General features: G+C 41.3%; 1 protein-coding gene across 2 annotated transcripts in view; it reads left to right on the forward strand.

The window, feature by feature from the left end:
- The first annotated feature begins 2,008 nt into the window (after positions 1-2,008).
- The window catches only part of ARHGAP18 (Rho GTPase activating protein 18), a 132,295-nt gene continuing 110,895 nt past the window's right edge, over positions 2,009-23,408 (forward strand). Inside the window, exon 1 of one of the 2 annotated variants that reach the window (XM_033407494.2) lies at positions 2,009-2,329. In XM_033407494.2, the coding sequence (XP_033263385.1) occupies positions 2,217-2,329 (113 nt within the window). In that variant the 5' untranslated portion in view covers positions 2,009-2,216. The remainder of the gene's footprint in view (positions 2,330-23,408) is intronic. The other variant, XM_012536528.3, reaches the window with a different exon arrangement.

Here is a 23,408-nt window from a genome sequence, read left to right on the forward strand (position 1 = left end):
CTTCCTGTGCTTCTCATCTTGCCTGAACTGGTAAACATCGCATCATAGGATCATACTGGTATGTCCGTGGGGATCACTTGTCTAATATTACCAATTTAACTAAAAAAACAATTACTGTACTTTCTAAGGACACATTAAATTCATTCAGTTCTTTACCAATCAGCATTCACCGAACATCCACTATGTGGAAAGTAAGTAGATGTGGAAGGCCCAGAAAGGAAGACAGGGGGACCAGAGGGAATGGTGTCTGGCAGAAGAGATGGAGAGACTTGTGTGGGTAAGGGAGCAAGAATGTTCAGTACTGTACACAAAGGTTTGGAACTGGTTCTGTTAGCAGTGGGGAACCAGTGGAAGTTTCATGGGGAGACATCAGTAGGGCTGTGCTTGGGTGTGCTGATAATGTGCCATATAACTTAGAGGAGGAGGCAAGAAAATGAGTTAAAGCGTTGTTGTAAGATTGGAGTTAAGATCGAATTACAGGGTACAGAGAGGATTTAGGTAGTGGGGACGGAAAGGAGACAATGTGTAGAACCCAGTGGAGGTATTAGTTGATACGCAAAGGTTGACCAACTAATTGTGGAGTGGGGAGGGAGGAAGCTGTAATAAACTCTTTTTTAAGAAGACTTGTAAATGGGAGTTCACAGCAGATACCAAAGAGGATTTAAAAAAAATAATTTTTTGATACCTTAAGAGTGTGTAAGTATGAATAAAGTATTTATTTCTCATGATCATTTTAAATAATAAAAAAAGTACAAACAGTATGTTTATGGAATGATGACGTTGAAAACTTACTTATGAGGAAGTTTAGGCACAAATACTGATAGACCATAAAAACCAACAACAAAACCCACTTCCATTCAGGCTACTAGATATATAGAGGAGTGTAGAATTTTTTAGAGGAGAAAGGACGGAAACATCTCTTATATTTTTCATAACTTTTGCACTTGTTTCCTTATCTGCAGGACAAAGAACAGGATGGTGGTTAAAAAGAATGGAATTTAGCCTAGAATTCTGGGCAAATCTAGCTTCTGGCACAGAACAATTGTGTTATCTTAGACAAGGTACTTAATCTGCCCCTCAGCCTCACTTTCCTGCAGATGAGAATGATACCCGTGTTATAAGGTGTGTTTGTGTGCGAGAGAAACAGATGGAGGGGGGAGGGGGAGAGGAAGAAGGAGGAAGAGGGAAGGGAGGAAGAGAGAGAGAGAGAGAGAGAGAATTCAACTGAATTGAATGAGATAATACATGTAAAACACCTGTCACAGAGAGAGCCTGGCATATAGTAAGTGCTCAACAAGTAACAGTAAGTAATTTTTTTTTAATTCTCAGCAGTGCCATTTAACAGTTTTGGTAGATGGGTCTCTTTTTGGTACTGAAGGGTATTTTGTTAAAACAAAAGGTAAACTTGGCATTTGCTATGTGAAAGAAGATGGTATTCTAGGTACACATCTTTTTTATGAAGACATGTTAAACTCAACACAACAGGTAGCCTTTCTCTCTTTTTTTTTTTTTTTAATATTTATTTATTTAGGCTGTGCCGGGTCTCCCTTGCGGAGCACGGGCTTAGTTGTGGTATGTGGGATCTTAGTTCCCTGACCAGGGATTGAACCTGGGCCCCCGGCCTTGGGAGCTCGGAGTCCTAACCACTGGACCACCAGGGAAGTCCCCAGGAAGACTTTCTTGTCACCTGTATGGCACAATTTTGCTGGGCAGGTTGATTGGGTTTTGCTATGGTTAATTTTAACGCTGACCTTGAAGGGATTAAGAAGAGCCCTTACTCCCGTTACATGAAGCGGCAGAAATTACCAGATGGAAACAGGAATTAAGAAGGGAAAAAAAGGCTCTGCAGTAATTCATTGTTTCCTAACCAAGACGGCTTGTGCTTACAACGTTGAGAGGCGGCTGCAACGTGGCTGTTTAATCAGATCAGAATAACTCGGGGGTGGGAGCAACTAGTACCCCCGCCACCCCCCACCCCTTAACTGCAACCTTTCGGACTGGGGTTGTCCCCGGGCTGCTGCCACGCTTTGAGTCACCGGTCTCCCCCTTGGAGAGTCGGCGGCCCCGCGCCGGAGAGGCCCCGCCCCTCCCTTGTGAATCGCTGGCCTTGGTGGGAGGAGCCGGCCGATGCTAATGAGCCGAGTTGCCGGGAGAGCCAGGAACTTCTTTCCCCTCCGCTGTGTCAGGATCGCAGAAATTATGCCCCTTCTCTCACCATGAGCTGGCTCTCCAGTTCCCAGGGAGTTGTGCTCACTGCCTACCACCCCAGCGGCAAGGACCAGGCCCTGGGGGGGAACCATGGCAAGGGAGGGGAGGAAGCCACCACGAGGTAAGCCCGCGCACCTGAAAGCTAGAGAACAAAACAAAGCCCTCTTACCTGCTACGGGGGAAAAAAGTGACAGGGAAGTTAGTGTGGGGAGAAAGGAACCAAAAGCCACAGGTCGCGCTAACCTCGTGCAGCAGCAGAAATCTTCGGCTGGGGTTTTCTGTACTTTGCACCTCACCTAATCCTGAAACCGCCTCTATGATGACTGGTGAAGACGGATAGGAAGGAACTGGGGCGATGGCTGTCAGGCTCCTTGCTCAGCAGGTGCATTTGCAAATGCTGAAAGATCAAATAACTATATTTGAAACACTTCCTGTGAGATGGAATTCTTGAATGGGCTCAAGGCCCAGCCACTGGAACTGCTGCTTGGGAACGGCGCCAACAAGCAGGAGGGCTGTTCGCTGTATTCTACAATCTGCTGTTGTTACAGTGTGATTCTTTCCCCCCTTCTTCTGGCTGAAAGCAAACTTCTTAGGCAGAGAGCCCAAGACACTGGCCTGGGGCAGTAGGTTTCACATTCTTTGGCGTATGTAGATTGTTTGTTGGTGGGGGAGCTTTCAAAAAGGTTGTGTCAGGAAGTAGTACTCTGCTGCTAGAGTGACCTGTGGTTAATGCTAAATCACTTTATAGGCAGATAGGGCGAATGTTCTATAGACCACTGAGGTGCAAAGAGTACCTTCTATCTGTGTACTTTGTTCTGTTTTTCCAAGCCTCCCCCCCCCTTCCTTTCCTTAATGACCTTCTCACTAGCTGAACATTTTTACCTCCTGTCTTAGATAGAAATTGTAAATATTGGCCTAGAAGCTTGCAAACAGCAAATGCTAACCTAATAGGGTAGGATACTAAATTAGTTATCAGTAAGCACATTTCCTCCTTGATGTTTAATGTGATAATAAAACCTTCTTTGTTCTTTTGTGACTTATGCTTATGCCTTAAGCTGGAATAATGCCTTCTTTCATTTGTTTTAAAATCCCCAGATGTGGAGGAGGGGAATAAAAATCAATGGAACGGCTGTAATACTCTGCGCTAGATTCCCAGGCTGACCAGAATTTTTTCTCACGTTGCAACCACCATATGTATTCCATTGACTTAATTCATTTCCAAAGATAAAAGGGAATTGCTGCCTGTGCTTTGGATGTGTTATCGTTTTATTTTGTGTGAGAGGGTCATAAAGTGTTCTCATCCATTCTTCTGTAGCACGCTAACGAGATAGTAACCTTTGAGCAGTAAGCAGACTGCAACGCCAACGCCTTACTGTCTGTAACTTGGACTCCCCTTGACGGTCAAAATGGCCAGAATTATGCAGACTTAGCACATGCTCCAGAGACTTTACTCTGGGATGGCCTGAGGATCTGAGCTGAATTTTGGGTCTTGATTGTGAGAGTGAAAAGAACCTTAGGGACTTTGAGTCCTGACCTCTCATTTTTACCTTGAGGACTCAAACCTCAGGGATTAGGCTGCTGCAAGGTCTGTTGTCGTAGGGCTTTGCCTGGGGCTGCATATTGAGATATGCAGCCTTTATCCGACGTTTGTGGTTTTGCAGCCTGTTGTGGGTGGCCTATACTTGAGTGGGTTGAGAGGACAAAAGAGAGGAACAGCTCATTCTCAACCTTGGCCAGAGCAGGATCATTCTCAACCTAGGCTAGCGCAAAATCGAGAGGGTGTAGGGTGGGCAGCTGCTCATACAGTGAGCGCACTCCATGGCGTGGTAGTGCCAGACCTGTTCCCAAGTGCCTCCCCCACTGGCTGCCATACTGCTTGCCCATACTGGCCCCAAATTCCTACCACTGAATTAAGAGTCCTAGGCTGGAGAAGACGGGAGCCTTGGTTTGAGGGCTGGGGGGGAAGGAGAGAAAAGGGACAGTCCTTATTGGCTTTTACCCTTAAGCATGGAATCATTTATCAGATGAGCTTAGTGTTTCTTTGGGAGGCACCTTCTTTAGCCTGGAGAGGTTGAGATATTGCTATTGGGGCGGGAGGGGGGTGGTGGGAGGAGGGATTTGAGGGTGGGATGGGATCAGGAGCCAGCCTTTAAAGATGGTGGTGAGGGGGCGGGGCCCAGGGCTTGGCTCTGGCCCGAGGTTGTCAGCGTGTACTTGAAGCATTGGCAAGCAGCCCTGAGGTGCAAGTTTGGTGGTTGATGCCTATTTTAAAAAGCTCTTCAAAAGTCAAAACCAAACCAAACCAAAACAAACTGTGAAAAAGACAAAAGTTAGACTCTTGTGTTCCCATCTACCTATTCAGCAGTTGTTGAAGGGAGCACAGAAGTCTAACTTGGCTTATTGCAAGACTTTTTCTCCTAAATAATATGCACTTTGATGAACTACTTAATCAAATGTTTAGTTCAATAAGATGAACTCCTGTATATGCCATTTGAAAAGTATAAAGGATTATGTATATGATTTAGGATATTTATAGAAACATTTGAGTTTTAGTCCTATGTTACCAGGTCCTTTTTTAATTGTTGTTTTGGTCTTTGGGGAAGCTGCGATAGTAGGGAATTAATATTTTTGTAAGTTATCTGTTAGTCTAAAATTCCCTCCATTCCATTCCATTATCCCTCTTTATCAGGACACATTCATTGGATACCTGATTAAGGAATTCTTCCTACTCATGGTTAGACCCTCTCAAATATTTACAGAATTCTGTTTTCAATTTGTTTTGTTATATTTCTTCTTGAAAACATTAGGATTTGAAGAAATACGCTGACATTAGTTGTTCTGACTGACTTGTGCATAGTCAAATGTTTCCAGAGGAAACCACTTTTTATGAGTAGCTATATTTATAAGACTTTATTTACTTGTTAATTTTCAAGTAGGTTTCTTAATGTTTACTTTTGCAAAGCAGTTTTTCAAAGAATACTGCGTTTTGTCTATTCTTACTGTTTTCCCTTGACTTTCCCATCATTTTAAGAAAAACTATTGTTTGCTTCCTACCAGTTTTTGCTAATATTTGATAAACATTAATGTCAAATGGTATTTTTCTTGTTAAACCTTTGAACTCTAGTTTTGTCTGAGATATTTTTATGTCTTCTATGAGTAAATGTATAGCATTCATCATGTAAGATCTTGTTCTGTTGACCCCGTTTGCCATTGGTGTTGGGCAGGCAGAACCAAGAGGCTTGGTTTATGTCATGATGACGTAAACCCTGAAAATGTGGGCTCGGGGGCCAGCCTGCGTGGGGTCACATCCCGATTGATTCTCCCACTCATTCTCAGTGTGGCCTTGGAAGGGTTATTTAAATCTCTACCTGTAAATTGAACTTCATATTAGCGCTCACTTCACTGAGAGGATTAAGTGGAGTGATCCATGTAAAGCCCACAGAACAGTGCCTGGTTTATGGCTAGCTGCTGCTTGCTCTCACACTAGATACAGAAAAGGAAAGAACTTATCGAGCTTTGTGGCATATCACATATTCTTCCCCATTTCAGAAGCATTTTCACAAATATCATTTTGTCACGTGTTAAGAAACATGGGCATGATCCTTATGCTTAACTAAAAATGGCATAACTGAAAATTAACCATTATGTAAAAGTTCAGGCCCGGAAGAGGGCTGCCATCTTCTAATGCCTTTCTTTTACGTGAATTTACAGCATTTAAAAAAACCTATGTACTGTATCATGAATAGAGTTCTTTCCGTCTGAACTTGTGTGTTATCTGAAATTTTATATATTTTTGGTGAAGGAAGGATGGCGAAGAGTTGTTATATTGCAATTATGTCATAAGTGAACGACTGTTTCTTTTTATTTTTCCTAGCCTTATCATTGAAGGCGTGATTCCTCATTCTAATTTTGCAGGAGTTACTGACCAAATACATTTTTAACCTGTCCGTATGGATAATTGTTTTCTAGATCAATCTAGTCCTCCGTGTGCTGGCATAAGAGTACTTTCTAAAAACTGATTTTTTTTTTACTGTGTCATTTAGAAGCCCTATTCATAACTTTCTCTTGAATTGTTAAAAGACACACCCAGTATTCTAACTGGGCAGGTCTTACCTTTATTTAGAGTTATGTGATATTTGCCTTTTACCCGCCCTCATCTGTGAGGCATGTGATTGTTGTGGGCCTGTTTAAAGTTATCTTCATGGGACTTATATTAGGTGTATGCCTTTCAAGTATAAGGATTTATAAATCACAAGAACCCTACCTTCTTAAAAAAAAAAAAAAAAAAAAACCTGCTGAAAACTTTCCTTGTCTTCCACGGTACTCTTACTTCTTTCATCACCTGCCTTTGTTTTTCTTTTCTAACGGGGGCTAGTGCTTATTTGAAGGTTTATGATTGCTCTTTTGGTGTTTAAGTTCTTAGTACGTGTCTTGTTTTTGAGAGTGTTGCAGCATGACGAACTCACAAAAATTGATGCTTTTAACGACGCACACGATGGCTTCTGGATTGCCTGGTAATTAGGCCTAAAGAGTTTTTAATAATTGGCCCACCAAAATGAATTATTTTTTCTCTTGTTTTAAAATTCCTCATTATCTGTACACCTGAGTATCATTTACAGGTTAGAAAAAGGGCTCAGCATCCAAAGGCCAAGGCCACACTTGTGTCAAGTGGAAGTCCCCTGTGCTCTATGGTCATGGACCTGTGAGGTCTCACTCCCTTTGGTGGCCTTTGCTCTGCTACGTCTTCTTGATTTGAATGCTGCCCAAAGGTCCTGAGAAGCCTCTCTACTTGTCACCCTTGTGGTGTCCCTGTGAGAGAGCTTGGAACAGCAGAAACTTGAGGCCTCCAGGCTGTTGCTTGGGTGGTGATGGAGTAGAGGATGGGAGTGGGCGGAGTTAGCAGCATGGTCTCCAAGCTTGGTTTGGGGAAGAAGGTGTGCTAGGCTGGGTGTGATGCCAGTCCTTTCCTGAACTCTCTCCTTTAGGTGATTACTGTCCTGACCTAAACCTTTCATTTCATACAAATACTCCGAGATGAAATGGTTTGTTGTCAAAGTTTTAGTCAGTATTGATCTTTAATGACTTTGTTTTACTTTTGATAAGAGGAGACAGAAAATAAGAAGTTTTCTTATTTGAGGAGAGTGGGGATAAGTAAAGGTGTTGGGGGTGGATTAGGGCAGAGGGAGTAGAAGGGATGATGTCTGGATAATTCTGAAGACACATTCTTTTGACTTCTGTGTTTGTTGCTGTGAGCTGGCCAAGTTTATCCCTTTTTTTGCAAGAAGTAAACAGAAACCATGGAGATCTGTGTGGCCAGTTACTACATCTGGAGTCTTTTCTCTACTCAAGCGCACTAAGTATCTGAATTTTTGTGTTGGAAAAAATTGTGAAACGTCATCCACTTGACACATGCTCTTTCGGTAGTTGCTTTTGCAAAGAACACTTGTGTCTTTAGGGAAAATGACGTTTATTGCAGGCATCTGGGTCATAAGGAAAAGACCATATCCCCTGTCTTCTTCCCTCAGGACTGGTCACATGGCATGTTGCTCTCTTTTTGGGACTCTGTTCTTTTCTGTCCACTGGCTTTATAATCTCCTCATTTCGAGCTTGACCTTGGCTCTCAATGGATACCCCACCCTCGTCGCCCTCTATCATCTTACATCTCATAGCAAAGGGACGGACTAATTTCAAATTTTTGAAAGGGGATCAGGTTTGCCCAGTTAATTTTTTTGAACTGTCCCAGGAAGCCTATGATTTGACCATTTGGGGTCTTTTTAGAGAAGCAGATTCTGTAGGTGGGGCAATTTCTCTCCAAAGGCAATGCGGCATCTTTGCTAAGCTGTTCAGAACTTATTTGATTCCTCATCTGTGAAATGAGTGTAATCATGCTCGGCTTCACAAGGTTCACTTTAAAGATCAAATGTGTAGCTTTTGAAAGTATTCAAAAAAAATGTGAACATCAGGAATATTATTACTAAATCCTTTTCAATACAATATCTTATCTTTTCCCTGGACATTTTGCTGAACCAGAATTGTCATATCGAACTTTTGGGTTTAATTTGCACTTTCCTTTTATGCTGCGCATTAAAATGTAAGTTCCTTGAGGATGGAGATCTTGCCTTATTTTGTCTCTTTACCTGGGTTTAGCAAAGTGCTTGACCTACTCTAGGCAGGTAATAAAAGTTTGAATGAATGAGTGTGAGAGGGAGTAGGGTGCAGTGATTACACCTACTTTGTGTAATCACTTTGGAACTGGACTCTCTGGGTCAGAGTCCTGGTTCTGTCATTTAATAGCTGTGTGATCTTGGGCAAGTTATTTAATGTCATAGAGCCTCAGTTTTTTCTTTTCCTTCTGCGAACTGGGCATAGTAATACCTAACTCAAGAGTTATTATGAGGATTGAATGAGTTAGTATATGTAACGTACTTAAAAGAGTGCTTGACATAAAGCACTGTGATTGTCTGTGATGATGCAGGGCAGTCAAAGACCTGTGGGTGAATTAATTTGGAAATACTGTTAGAAAGCATTTTTGAAATTGATTTGTAAGTGGTTCGGGAAAAGAATGCTTGCTTTAATACATATGCAATATAACTTCTTAATTTGAAAAATAATATTGTGGAATAAGTTTAAGATATTTATAAAAATATCTCAGATTATATTAATGTTAATAACTACTAAGAATACCAAAACAGTATCTTAAAAAGGGCTTAAAGGTATTGAACCCCTGTTAGGCACAGGTGACTGTTTTAAACAGCTTTGTGTAGTTTGGGTGGATATAAATTTCTAAATCGTTTGTGACTCTTAATAAGATGGAAAATCATCTTGTTTAGAGCAAGGAAAAGTTATTTTCTCATCTTCCTCAAAGACCGAATTGACTTTAGGTTATTTGAACACTTGTAGGTAAAAGTACTAGTATATCACCATACCTAAAGTTTTTGAAGACAGGATAATTTTTACGCTTTTTCTCCCTTAAAATATATTTGTGTAGTTTCTGAACAACTCTCTTTTTTTTTTTGCCCACGCCCTGCAGCTTTTGGGATCTTAGTTCCCTGACCAGGGATTGAAACTGGTTGGGAAACTGCCCCCTGCAGTGGAAGCGTGGAGTCCTAACCACTGGACGACCAGGGAAGTCCCTGAACATCTCTTGATCTTATAACCTAAAAGTGATGTTTCACGGAGCAGAGCTAAGCTGAGGGTGTGATATCCATGGTCCAGATCACCACCCAGTTCCCCCTGAGCCCCATCCCCTTTCTCATTTAGTGCGCACATTTAAAGACTATACTGTTGGTTTTTCTCTTCATCATATTATTATACATAATACATTAACTTTAAATGCCTACTGTGCACTGGGCCTAGGCTAGGAAACTCTGTCCCCTTAGCCAGTTCTTCTCAAATCCCTCTCATACCTGCCTTTCAAATTGCTATTAGCTCGGTAGCTCCTGCTTACGAATGGCTCACAGGATCAGGCTGTTTTGCTTCCACCTCTAAGAGACTGGGGACTTTTTTGGTGGGAGTGGGAGTAACTGGAGGAAAGAAAGAGATAGTGAACTGGAGGGAGGAGGGAGATGTATGCCAGTGAGTAATGCAGTAGCCATTTTCCATAGGGGGAAAAACAGCATACATGGTAATCAAATCCCAGAGAGCTGTAGATTCTCCAGTCGTGCCATTTTCTGGATTCGCGGAGTCCTTTTCACCTGCTGGAAAACTCAAAGCACCATATATTTGTGGCATTGTTGCTATGAGAGAATGTGTCCTGAGTTCCCAACAGCAGGTTTTCAAATACATTTTTCAAACCTAAATAAAATTTTCAAGCAACTTGGGGGTGACTGTTCTCTGTTGCCTCTTAGGATCTTTGTGAATTGAGACGTGACAGTGATGCTTTTTTCTGCTGCCTTTAGTTTCGTCTTACTCTGGTACGGTGTCCTTCTCAAGGTACATGAGAGCCCTGCACATGCCGATGCGATATGTCTTTCCACAGCCCCTTAACATGTGCCCGTCTTCCGTTAGGGGGTATGCACTTGTCTAAGTTTGTCATTTATTTGGAAGATTTAGGAACATGGAAATTGATATATGTTCTTGTGACACTAGTTGAATCAGATTAGAACTGTAAAATGTAATTAACTTAATAAACTGGGAAATGCTTTAACATCATGCTGCTGTGAAACGGAAGCTGTGTAGAAAAATATTGGAATTCACACTAACAAGAATTCTTGAAGTTTGGGTGGGTTGGCTGTAGAGATCTGGTTTATCTCTGAATGCTAACGTCTGTCAGATATCGTCTATATTTTGAGAAAAAGAGTAAGAATTATTTATTGTTGATGAGCAGCATAAAATTGAAATCCTACCTAGAATGAGATTTGGGTAACTTAGAAAGGCATTAAAAATATGTAAATGTAGAATGTCTTAAAATTTAAATTATTTAAAAGAATCCTAACATGTATTTTAATAAACAACCGTGAAGATTTTTGCTGGACGTATTTGATAAGCCTAGAATAAAATAAATGTAAGAATTCCTGCCCTGAAGGAGCTTGCATTATAATACAGATGGATTCTGAAACAGCGTTTTCAGTATCATATTCAGGAAACCATGGCATGGTTCCCGCTTTTGAGGTATAAAACTTTAAAATAATTTGTTATTGAATAATTAAGATTTGGTTTGAGTAAGAAAAGGTGAGCTGGCAACTGAAAGTTGAAAGGAACTTTGGCTATTTATAGGTGGTCTAGAAACATGTAACTCGATCAGCTTATTCTATAATTAATGTTTTGACTAGAGTTACTAAGTGTGTGTCTTTTCATTTCTCTGGTCCAAATAATACTGTCAAAGCTATGGCCCATCATCTTGATAGAAGTTATTTAGATCAAGGTAGAAGTAAATTTGAATGATGTCTTTATTTATTTTTAAGTAAATCATTGTTATTTTTAAAATTTATTATTAAAAATGGGGATATATATGCTTCAGTATATCCAGGCTAAAATTCTTTTGATTTATGGCATTTTTGAATCATTCTGGATTATAGTATAACTATATGATGTCATCAGACTGGATATATTTAGGTAATTGTATAAGTGTATTAATCCCTTGCTCCCATTTTTTAGAGAAAGGTTTCTATACTTAAGGACCAATAGGGGCCTGGCAGGTTATATAATAAGTGAAGTGGATGATTGGAAAGTGCAGGCCTCAGAAGAATGTGGGTTTTGTTAGAAAATGTTACTAGAATTTTAAAAATACTGAGTAAGCCCCCCAAAATCCTGTCTGCAGGTTCGATCTGGCCCAGGTACCACCATTTGTGACCCCTATCCTGAAGGTCAAGGTGACTGTTTCAGTCGGCTGTTGCTGTGTAACATACCACCCAAAACTTAGTGACTTAAAATAGCAGTTTTCTCTCTTGATTCTGGAGGATCACAATCAAGTTCTTTCTTGGGGTCCATCAGGCAAGGTGGGCTGAGGCAAGGGGATCGTCAGAGGCGTCTTCATGCACAGGTTTGACACCTGGGCTGGTGGGTCATCTTTCTCCTTGTGCAGCTTCGCCACATGACTAGCTTGGGCTTCCTCGTAGCATGGCAGAGTCAGAGTAGTCAGACTTCCTACATTCTTGCTGGCTTACCCCAGAGTGAGCATTCTAGGAAGTCTAGGTGGAACCTGCCAGGTTTCTTGGGGCTTGGCCTCAGAAGTTACTCAATGCCACTTGGCCATATTCTGTTCGCCAATTAATCATATCCCGTCTCAAATTCAAGAGCATGGAGGAATAGGCTTCACCTCTCAGTGAGGGAATGGCTTACAGAGCTTGGTAAAGAGGTCATCTTTGGCAATAAGCTACTCAGTTATCATTCCAGTCTCTCTGTATCTGGCCCTACCTGCCTTTTCTGGTCTTATTGCCAACTCCTCTTAGAAACCTCTCTTCCCTGGAGCTTGACTTTAAAATTCTCCCCTAGTACGTGTACACATCCTATGTGCGTTTACCCTCTGCCTTGCTTTATTAGGCAAGTTTATACTGTAGAAATTTTTCTATTTACTAAGAACATAAATGCCTCAAGGGTGGGCTTGATTTCTTTTTTTAATCCTAAGCACTAGATGGATTCAGTACCCTGTATATAATAGGAATTCAACTATATTTGTGCATTGATGGATATTTTATATTTTGGAACGGTTGGGTTTTATGTTTGCAGGACAATTTAGTATAGAGCCTTTTTTTCTTTCCACCAGAAACAAAAAAAAAACTTGATTCTCAAAAATGTTTTTCACAAAAGTGCTAAATTTGAATTTGATTTTAGGCACAAGTGAATTTGAATTTGGAAAGAATAGAGTCCTGAGAAATGAGATCTTCCTTGTATAGAACATGTTCCCTCTATTTGATAGCAGCAGAGTTGCCAAAGGCCCTTGTTTGTTTACATCCAATGATACTTACTCTAAGGGACTGTTGGACACAGATGTAGTATTTTGGAATACGTAATCTTTTTGAGATCACATAGTACATATGGAAAACATCCCAGAGGCTATATAAAAATTAATTACCAGTATTTGAGTTGCTTGCTTTTTCTACTCCCAGAATGTTAGTTAAATTTAGCAGTCGTCCAATAATTCCTATCATTGTGCCTTAGCATACCTAAATAGCATCACTGTAGGGTATCCTTTCTTTCTTGTTTAGAGACATTGCTTTACTATACCAGTTACTTAAATGGATTTGTCTCTTGCCACACTTCCTTCAAAGCAAAGAGGAAAATAAGTGGCTAGGACACCCTCTGAACTCTGGGTGGAGGTGGGGGGAGTGTTTTTCCCTTAAAGGAAGGAAATTTTTTAAAATTAGTACTTGAAGATTAGAATATGTATCTATTTCTTTAAAAATACTTTGTGTCTCCAGCTTAGAGCTGCCCCTGTTTTTGTGAGAACCTGCTGCATAAATTTTAGTTATTTGTCTATAGCAATGATGGTCATGTTTTATTCATCAGATCACTTAATTCCTAAGATTTTAAGGTCATTTAAGAAACACATTTACACCAATTTTCCCGTCCCTATACTATTGATCGGAAATCATATCATCTCCATTTTGCAGGTAAAGGAAAGAGACTAATCCCTTTTGAGCTTAGTTTGAAGCTTGAAGCTTGAAAGCCAAGGCCAGGCTATGTGTCTTTAAAATGAAAGGCTTGTCCTAATAGCTTTTTACACATTTCAGGAGAGACTAATACTTTGTTAATCTGCTTAAAGCAAAATTTCTTTAATAAATAAGTGAAAGGAATAGAGCTCTGTTTCCCAAATTGTGTGTGAAATATTGTTACTAGGTGTTCTGTTGAAAAGGAGTTTCGTGGTCCAATATTTTAGTGTAAATAAAGTTTACTGCAAGATGCCTTGTAGCATATAATATTTTAGCTAGTATTTATGAATTGCTAAAAAAAACTGGTAACAAGAAGCATATTTTAAATATTCTAAAGTTATTTGACCTAGGAACCTTTTTTATTTTTTAATAACACTTGTTACCAATGTTCCAGGGAACACAATTTGTGAAATCCCAAAATATTGCTGTTTCTTTATAAGTGGAAAAATGTTCAAAAATTGTATACTTTGGAGTTAGGGACATATTTTGGGCTTTTTCTGTTGTGTTGGTAGTAGTGGTAGTAATAGGTTTTTAAAAATTACCCTTCTTCTGTGGCCACTATCTGTTTTATTGATACAAGCATACCTGTAAAAATCTCCCCTTGGTGAACATATTTCCACAGTAAGAATGTTTATTGCTTTTTAATACCCAAGCTTTATAGAATATACATCTTTTAATACAACATTTTTTCACTTATGTTTTTATAGGGAAAATTTATACGTATGCCTCCAAACCCAATAACAAAATTTTAAACACAAATGTGGAGGAAATAGCTCAAGTTACATTTTTAGTATAATGGGGACATCTTGAAAAACATACCCAGTGTCAATCAAGAGGATATATGCCACGTCGCTGCTTGGAAACAACACTTAATCTTACTAATAGTTTGATCTTCAGTAAACAGCACTTAAGCATTTTACACTCAACATGATAGTTTGTTAATTGTGTATTGGAGTATTGCTGTGTGTTTTGTTTTGGAAAACGGGTTGAGGGTCTGGGGTAGATGTGTTATATGTTATTTTTTCTCCTTGAAAGAAGAGGACAACACCAGTGTTTTTTTCAGGGAAGGATTGCTGCCACTAAATTAGAGAGGCTATCTTAACTTATTTAACAACCCAAGCAGGTAGGTGATATTACTCCCAGTTTACAAATGGAGAAATGGAGGTGGGGAGTGGTAGAGAACCTCACTTGAGGTCCTAGAGCTAAGTGGCAGGACTGGGATTTGAACCTGGGCAATCTGCTATCAGGGTCTTCACCACTGTGCTGTTCATAGAAATTATTTGTTTCCAACTTTTGTAAGCTGAATATGGTTTCTAGAAGTATATGCAGAGCAAGTTAAATTACAACAGAATGTTTGGTTGTCTGGTAGTTCGTGTGTGTGTTTATATATATTTATATAATAAAACTCTGCTGTCTTCATATTGAGAGAAGCTTCTGTGAATCTGGATTCTCAGCAATTCACTTAGGAGTAAAATAGGCACCTCGGGAGATAACCTTAACTACTTTCAAACCCCAAGATACCATTTACTGCAATGAAGTAGTAAATAGTTTTACTAAATTCTGCTATTTAAGTAAATAATTTTGTGTGGCCTTGAGGTATCTCCTGGCATTTTGTGGTCAGCTATTCATGCAACTGGTGCAAATGGTATCACGGAGGAAAAGAAAAACAAATATTTATTGAGTACTCTCTGTTCAAAGCCCTTTAAAATGGACTTTGTTTAATCTTCATTAGGTGAGAATTACCATCCACATCTTAAGAAAGACAAAGCTCATGTACACAGAATAACTGGTCTGAGATCGTACAGCTTGTATATAGATCAATTGTGATTTGAACCTTGGTCATTTTCATCCTACTGACTGGTATAGAATAGGGGCCATTATCGTTTTTCTCCCTTCCAAGCACATGTGTCTGAATGACAGTGGGGCCTCAGTTCAAGGGTGGGATGTGTTCTGTGGCAGGCCCTGATCTGGGTCTTTCAGAGCAGCAGTCTGGACGTGCCGTGCTGCCCTGGGGGCCGCAGGAGCCATGGGGGGAAGTAAAGGAGAAAGCCCCAGGCCGGGACCTCTCTTCTCTCTCCATCAGTAGGCATTTGTAAACTGGAGACTCTCTTCACATGCATTGAAAAATCTCCCGACACCAGCATGACACAGTAATAAGATGTACCTTTAAAATACTGCCACCAAGACTTCCTTGGTGGCGCAGTGGTTAAGAATCTGCCTGCCCATGCAGGGGACACGGGTTCGAGCCCTGGTCCGGGAAGATCCCCCGTGCCACGGAGCAACTAAGCCCTTGTGCCGCAACTACTGAGCCTGCACTCTAGAGCCCGTGAGCCACAACTACTGAGCCCTTGTACCTAGAGCCCATGCTCCACAACAAGAGAAGCCACCGCAATGGGAAGTAGCCCCCCGCTCGCCGCAACTAGAGAAAGCCCGCGCTCAGCAAGGAAGACCCAACGCAGCCAAAAATAAATAAATAAATAAAATTAAAAATAAATAAATAAAATACTGCCACCATCACCACTGTCATTGCTATTAGGTGGTTGTATTTTTCTATAAGGGCTCAATAATCAGATTTTCCTTAGTGCTAGAAAAGTAAGACAGTAAGACAGCTGTGAGGCTACATTGTCTCCAGGTCTTCCCCAACGGTCTAGGTGGTCTCAATACCCTTTCTGTCACATGAGAATTTTCCACTGAAATCCAAACGAGCCATTTTCTTTAACTGGGAAAGTGTGGAAATGTTGCAGTTGCTAATGAACAGCTCCTTTTCACTTAGTAAAGTCATCCAAACACTTCAGGGGGCTGCAAGGACATTAAAGTCTTGGCCTACCACAGACCCAAAAGTCTCAAAATAAAATGACCTATTTGGAGCGTCAAAAGCGCTTTTGATTAAATTACTGAAAATAAGGTGGTGAGGGCTGGCTGACTGGACAGTATATACTTAGAACTATCTTCTAGCCATGGATATTTTTCATAGCAAATAGATTTTCTTAGTTTATAACTACTAACCAAGTGATCAACTCAACCACAGCTCTTTCTGGAGCTTCTCCACGTTTAGGCAAAGTAATTTGAAACTTGTCCGAAAGCCAAAGGTTGGGGATTACCTTATTCTTGGTCCTAAACCTAGACCTGTTCTATAAATAGATTTTGATTTCCAGGCCAAGCTGTCCCTGCATGACATGTCCCCGTAAATGTCCCGTTGCCACAAATTGCTAATCTTAGCAAAAATAGAATTCTTTGTCCACTCAGAGCTTTCCTGGGATGCCATCTCAGTGCTGCTTTACCACACAGGAAAGCATGCACACATCACCCAAAGAAATCGATTTGTCTCCTAAGATTCTCTGCCTTCTAAAGCTGTCAGTACTTGACATTATACCCTTTCTCTGTACCCAGGCAAATGGTTTGCATGGAGCGATCTTCCAAAGCAGCCAAGTCTGCAGACCCAGTGCAGGGAGGAGAGGGAAGGGGGAAGGAAAATATGAACCCTGTGCTGCCGAGGAAACCAAGCATGATGGGATAGTCTTGAGAAAGGGGCCTGCTCAGGCAGGCTTAGCTCCATGGGCAACCTGCCTCTTTGGGGGAGAAGGAAGGAAGGAAGGAAGGGAGCATGCAGTTTGAAAAGAGTAAACCATTTCACAGTGTGAAAATTTGACAGAGAAGCCCAGGCTGCCCAGCCCTTCCTTGTCTCAGGCCAGTGGGTCCAGAGGCCTCAGGCTAGGGTAGGAGGGGTGCCCTGGGCTTCAGGGTCAAGAACAGAAAACTGGGCCTAGGCCTGGAAGAGGAGGAGAGCAGTTAAGGAAGTATGCGGCGATTGCTCCTGTGGCCTTACAGAGGTGCTGGCTGGCAATAGAGCTGGCCTGCGGGAGAAGCCAAGAACCCAGAAGGCCACGTGGGCTGACCAGGAGTGAGAGCATTAGGCTGCTGGGCAGAGCAGTTACCAGGGCTCTTGGCCACAGGGAAGTGTGTATGCAGCCTCTCAACAGCCTTTTGGGCAGAAAACAGACGATGGGCAGGAGAAGATTCCCGCAGTGACATGGGCCAGGTATTCACCAGAGACTATTTATTTGTGCCTTTGTAGGGTAATTCACATCTCCTCAATTACGCTTCCTGGGGACGTGGCCAGGGAAGCGTCTCTTCAGGTATACCTTTTATTTTTAATTGATAGTACTGAAATTTTAAACTATCTCATAACATTTTGTTCTGTGAAACATTAGCCAGTCACTTTTAAAGCTTGGAGAGAGTTGGTCTTTAAATTTCCACCTGGAATCCTAATAGTCCGAGCATCTTGAAGAAGTGATCGAAAGAGTGAATTTCATTAGGACAAACTAGCTTCCTGAGCAAAATGTTAAAATGCACAAAATTCATTGAAGGTTAGATAGATCTTTCCATGGAGATGGCTAAAGCAAAGATCTGCCTGACTGTGTCTCCCCGCCCTGCTCCCATCCCTATCTGCTTGCTCTTTAAGGGGAGTTCCCCAGGCTTCTAAGGACCCCGTGCTGATAAGAGATGTGGCCAAAGTCTCTTTAAGGATGTAGTCCTTTGTCAAGGACTGGTTTAGGGAAAGTTTTAGTGTATTTGTGTTGCAGGTGACCATTTCTGGGTCATTGACTCCCTCTCCCTCACACACACTCACTACTTCTTTCCTCATCTCATTTTTATTAATGAACTAAATTAAGGATTAAATAACCTGTTAAATTGTGAGGATTTTGTGCACTGCTGTAACATGCCTTATGTTACTCATCAAAGAACAGCTTAAACTGAGCCCCATCTATAAATGACCAAGATGTAATGCAATTGTTACACTGCGTTTTCGTGTACCACTAGCATCTTTTTTCTGTCATTCAAGTAATTGGTATTGCAAAAATGATGATAGCATTGAAGTGAATTTACAATTTCAGAGATTTTAAGAAAATGTCCAAATATTGTGAAGCATATAAGATTTATCTGATCTCTCATGAATCTTCTAACTTGCGACGTATGTTTTTAAGCTCATAGCATGCAAAGTTTTCCTTCTTTTTCAGAGGAATATTAAATGCTACAAATCTACATAATGCTGTGTTATTGATATATCTCCTGGGACTTCCCTGGGGTTCTGCGGTTAAGACTCTGAGCTTCCATTGCAGGGATGTGGGTTCGATCCCTGGTTGGGGAACTAAGATCCCAGATGGTGTGTGGCGTGGCCAAAAAAAAAAGAAAAAAGAAAAAAGATATATATCCTTTTCTCTATGCATGAACATTTTTTTAACATATAGACGTATTTATTTTTGGCTGTGTTGGGTCTTCATTGCTGCTTGTGGGCTTTCTCTAGTTGCGGCGAGCGGGGGCTACTCTTTGTTGCAGTGCGTGGGCTTCTTATTGCGGTGGCTTCTCTTGTTGCGGAGCACGGGCTGTAGGCACGCGGGCTCAGTAGTTGTGGCTCGTGGGCTCTAGAGTGCAGGCTCAGTAGTTGCGGTGCACAGGCTTAGTTGCTCCGCGGCATGTGGGATCTTCCCAGACGAGGGCTCAAACCCATGTTCCCTGCACTGGCAGGCAGATTCTTAACCAGTGTGCCACCAGGGAAGTCCCTGTGCATGAGCATTTTAAAGTGTTTATACTATTTAATATTTTATTTGCATTACATCTTGGATAAAAAGTAAATAAGGACTATATTAATTATTTGTTTGAAAGCAAACCTTATCTATAGATTCTAAAATTATACTTGTGAGTAATGTAAACAATCAACTGTTTCTTTACTGTCTGAATTATCATCATTTTATTATATTTAGAACATGAATTCTTTTACACTTGGAGAATTTTATATGTTGTATGTAATGACAGGTGATTTGAGCCGAGGGTAAAATCTACCACTTTTGCTCAATCCACGGCAGATATTTAAGAGTTTTCCATTTTAAGTATAACATTTACAGGAATATATCTGATAAGCATGTATTTAATTCAGCAGTGATTTTATGCATTTTATTTTATTTTATTTTATTTTATGTTATTTTTTGCTGTATGTGGGCCTCTCACTGTTGTGGCCTCTTCCGTTGCGGAGCACAAGCTCTGGATGCACAGGCTCAGCGGCCATGGCTCACGGGCCCAGCCGCTCTGCGGCATGTGGGGTCTTCCCGGACTGGGGCACGAACCCGTGTCCCCTGCATCGGCAGGCAGACTCTCAACCACTGTGCCACCAGGGAAGCCCCGATTTTATGCATTTTAATGGCATGTACCACTTTAGACGTTGCACATATATGAAGCTAATATTAGTGCTTCATGAATTAGTCATTTGGTTAATTTTTACTTATAATTTCCGTATCAGTGATTTCACATACACACATACACATGAGTTTACATGGGCAGGAAATTTGTATTGATTTTGTGATTAATAAAATGTTATTAGGGACTTCCCTGGTGGTGCAGTGGTTAGGAAACCTGCCAGTGCAGGGGACACGGGTTTGAGCCCTGGTCTGGGAAGATCCCACATGCTGTGGAGCAACTAAGCCCGTGCGCCACAACTACTGAGCCTGCACTCTAGAGCCCGCAACCCACAACTACTGAGCCCGCGTGCCACAACTACTGAAGCCCACGTGCCTAGAGCCTATGTTCTGCAACAAGAGAAGCCACTGCAATGAGAAGCCCGCGCACCTTAATGAAGAGTAGCCCCCGCTCACTGCAACTAGAGAAGGCCCGTGGACAGCAACAAAGACCCAATGCAACCAAAAATAAATAAATAAAATTTCTTTAAAAATAAATAGATAAATCAAATGTTATTAATTGGACTGTTTAGCCAAAGCAGTCTGGTATGTTTGCTTATTAGCATTAGATTCATAATTTAAATTTATGAAATTATTTTAAAAACAAATTAACTGGCCCCCTTTTAAAATTAAATGGCAAGTTGACTTAAATGGTCAAAACTGCTTTGTAATTTCAGAATTCAGAATGAAAATCTGAAGGCTGGGATGACAGGAGTGAGGGCGGTAGAAAAAGAATTGTTTTTCCAGGGATGCTGTTTTCTCAGGTCCTCACGAAAAGCAAATGGAAAAATGTATGCTTTTTCCAAGTGATGAAAAAGAGGAATAGAAAGATGTCTGTATGTATATATTTTGCCTTCACACTTGCACTGATTTCTGAAGTTACTCCAAAAGGACATCTTAATGCAAAATAATGTGTAAGTGGATTATCATTCCTGTATCTTTCATGGAAGTACTCTGGTACTTTCAAATGCAAAAACAATAGCTGCCCATTTCTCCTTCCTGGGAGGAAGCTCCTATCTTCATCTGAGAGGAGACCTGTTGCCTCTCACTGCCAGGTTTCTCCTTGTCTTTCATGCTAGAGATTGATAAATTTGTCCTAACCTGCTGATGAGGCCTCAGAGGTCTGGCTGGGGAGCCATCATTAGTGATAACAGCTATTAATTCCTCTAGAAATTTAAAATTAGCCCCCTTGGTTGTGTTTGTTCAATAAATTTTAGACAAGGAAGGGTAACAGCAAGTACATTTTTGGATGTTGAAGAATTAGAATCTGCATCTTCTTAGCCTTGTGACATTGAGATCTTCAAGGAGATAGAAGGAAAATAGAAATTTTTATATTAGACAGTACTTAGATGCAGCACACTTAGAATCAGTTTCCTGAATCTCCAAAAGATGGAATCATTGTCACTGGTAGCAGCTCTATTTGTTTTCATTACCCAGTGTAGCAGCTGTCAATGATGAGACATCTTTAAAAACAAAAACAAAAATCCGTACTATGTTAACTCTTCTATGAAGTTTGTTGAGCAGGTACTGTGTTCTGTCCTATGCTGGGTACCCTGTGCTATTCAGAGAGAAAACCCTGTTGCGGAGTTTTCAAATTTCTGCTAAGGATGACGAGCCGTGTCACATGTTACAATCACTATAGGAAGTTACAGTCACTATAATAGAGGTTAAAACACACCAACCAATAACCCTGCTATGGATGTCTGCAGAGGAAGGACATCTTACAGTCAACTAAGGACCCAAGAGAGTTTCAGGTTTCATCTTGTTGGAGTGGTTGGGTAGGATTTGGCTTTGGGGGAAGAAAGTAAATATATTATGAGGAGAGGGAGGTTCAGATGGGCGTTAGTTCTATGAGGATTCTAGTTTGGCTAGAGGACAGGAGGTGGAAGGAAAGGCAAGAAGGGGAGGTTGAGGCCAATTTGTGGCAAGCCTTAAAGGTCAACCTTGACTGGGGAGTTGGGATTACTTTCAGTCAGTGGCTGCGTATAACCTGCCCACTTTTCAGAATAGCCAACTGCTCCAGTATAGACCCTTGGTTCCCTTAAGCTGGGACAGATGTAATGGAATGGCATTGTGGTGAAAAGAAGGAGCTCGGGATTGTGAGACAGCATGGTTTCATACCTTGAACCCATCACTTACTAATTATGTGACCTTGGGCAAGTTAACCTCGCTGTGTTTCAGTGGCGGTATGAGGATTAGATGAGGTAAACCACAGAAAGCGCACAGACCCATTGCAAATAACTGGGAAAAAAAATAAAAGAAAAAGTTTGGTCACTACTGTACCTCTTATGGCATCTTAGACAGTCTCCTCCCCTGTCTGTCCTATTATGAGCATAGCTCACAATAAGTCTGTCAGTGAATCCAGAGAGAGACAAAATATGATGGGGAGATGGGGGAAATGGTCAACACAGGTAAGATGTAGGTAAGAAGAAAGTATGGCATTTTGTATGAACTATAAGTAGTTCCTTTAGGTTCATTTCCTATAGTGAAGTCTGACTTCCTAGAACAAAGATGCTTGTCTGTCTCCTTCCCATATTCAGGGAAGAGAATGAAAGAAGTATCCTCAGGCTGGGGCGGCTTTGGTGGGCTTTGAGCCTGAGCTCGAACGTCCTGGTGAGTCCTATTGGTGCCTGAGTAGAAGATAGAGGTTATGGCTTGTCAGCCCTAGACAATCAGAAAACACTTTCTTGACTGTGGGATAAGGTCTCAGCTACAAGCTCTGTCAGTAGGTCCTCAGACCCCTAGTATTTCCAGAACTAACATTTGTAGTGTCTGTCGCTTGCAGTAACTTGGACGGTTGGAAACTCTGGTTGTTTAGAGTTTCTCTGAGATCCATGAACCTGAGTTGCAAGTCCTGAAGGTATGGTGTGTAGAAACCAGGCTCTAACAAGAGTGGGGAATACCTGCCCGGCACCTGCAGCCAATTGTCTTGAAGTGATGAAGCTGTGTGCTTATAAAGAATAGTTTTTTAGGGAGACGGTTTAGTGAAAGTTGACATGGCGACTCCCCTGACTTCTGAAAGAAATGTGAATATGGAGAAAGCCAGAAGTATGTATAAATATTTCTGTGGTTGCAATTCTGAGGATTTTGGAAGCGTTCAGCTCATATCCAGGTGGTTGGCTTCCTTAGTATCCCAGGGAAGAGGCTGAGCTTGGAAGACACTAGCTCCCTGTGAGGGGCCAAGGAAATTCTGCGTAAGCCTCTGGCACTTGGCAGCTTACCTGACAGGGAACCTCTGGCCTGGCATCTTATTGGTGGAGTGCCAGGCTAGAAGCTACTGTCATTGGCCAGATTTTGAGGTGGGGTGGGCTTTCCAGGGCTCCCTGATAATCACCTGTGGACTGCTCAGGGAGCCTTGTGTGAATGGCTGAGAAGAGACAAGCTCACTAGGAGATGAGCAGGCCAGGCTGCAGAGGGCAAGTGCAAATGACAGAACCAACCACTGGTAGTGGGGTTTGGCTCTAGTGGGAGTTAGTATTTCAGTTTGTGATGGCCCTTAATACACAAATGGACAAGATTCATTATCTAGAGAGGTGACTTGAAGAAATACTCAAGAGTTGAATTCTGAGAGGCTGCACTGCTCTGCAGGAGAGCTAGTTATTATAGCTTTTTGTAAAATATATGTTTACTTAATTTTCCTTTAGCACAGACTTTTTTTTTTTTTTTAAACAGTGAGTCAACTTGTTTTTCATTTTGAAAGTTGTTGCCAGCATACTGGATTGTTGAGTCAAAGACGTTTCCTTGGTTTCCTAGGGAAAGGCTTGAGCAGGGAAGAGCATGACACAGTGGGGACGAAAACATCTCAGCCTCTCACTCTTGGGTTACTGTTACTTTTGAGGAACTCTAGTGTGGGCTCTATTAATCTTTGTATATAGGTCAG

The sequence above is a fragment of the Orcinus orca genome, chromosome 12 (assembly GCF_937001465.1).
Source record: "Orcinus orca chromosome 12, mOrcOrc1.1, whole genome shotgun sequence".
NCBI lineage: Eukaryota > Metazoa > Chordata > Mammalia > Artiodactyla > Delphinidae > Orcinus > Orcinus orca.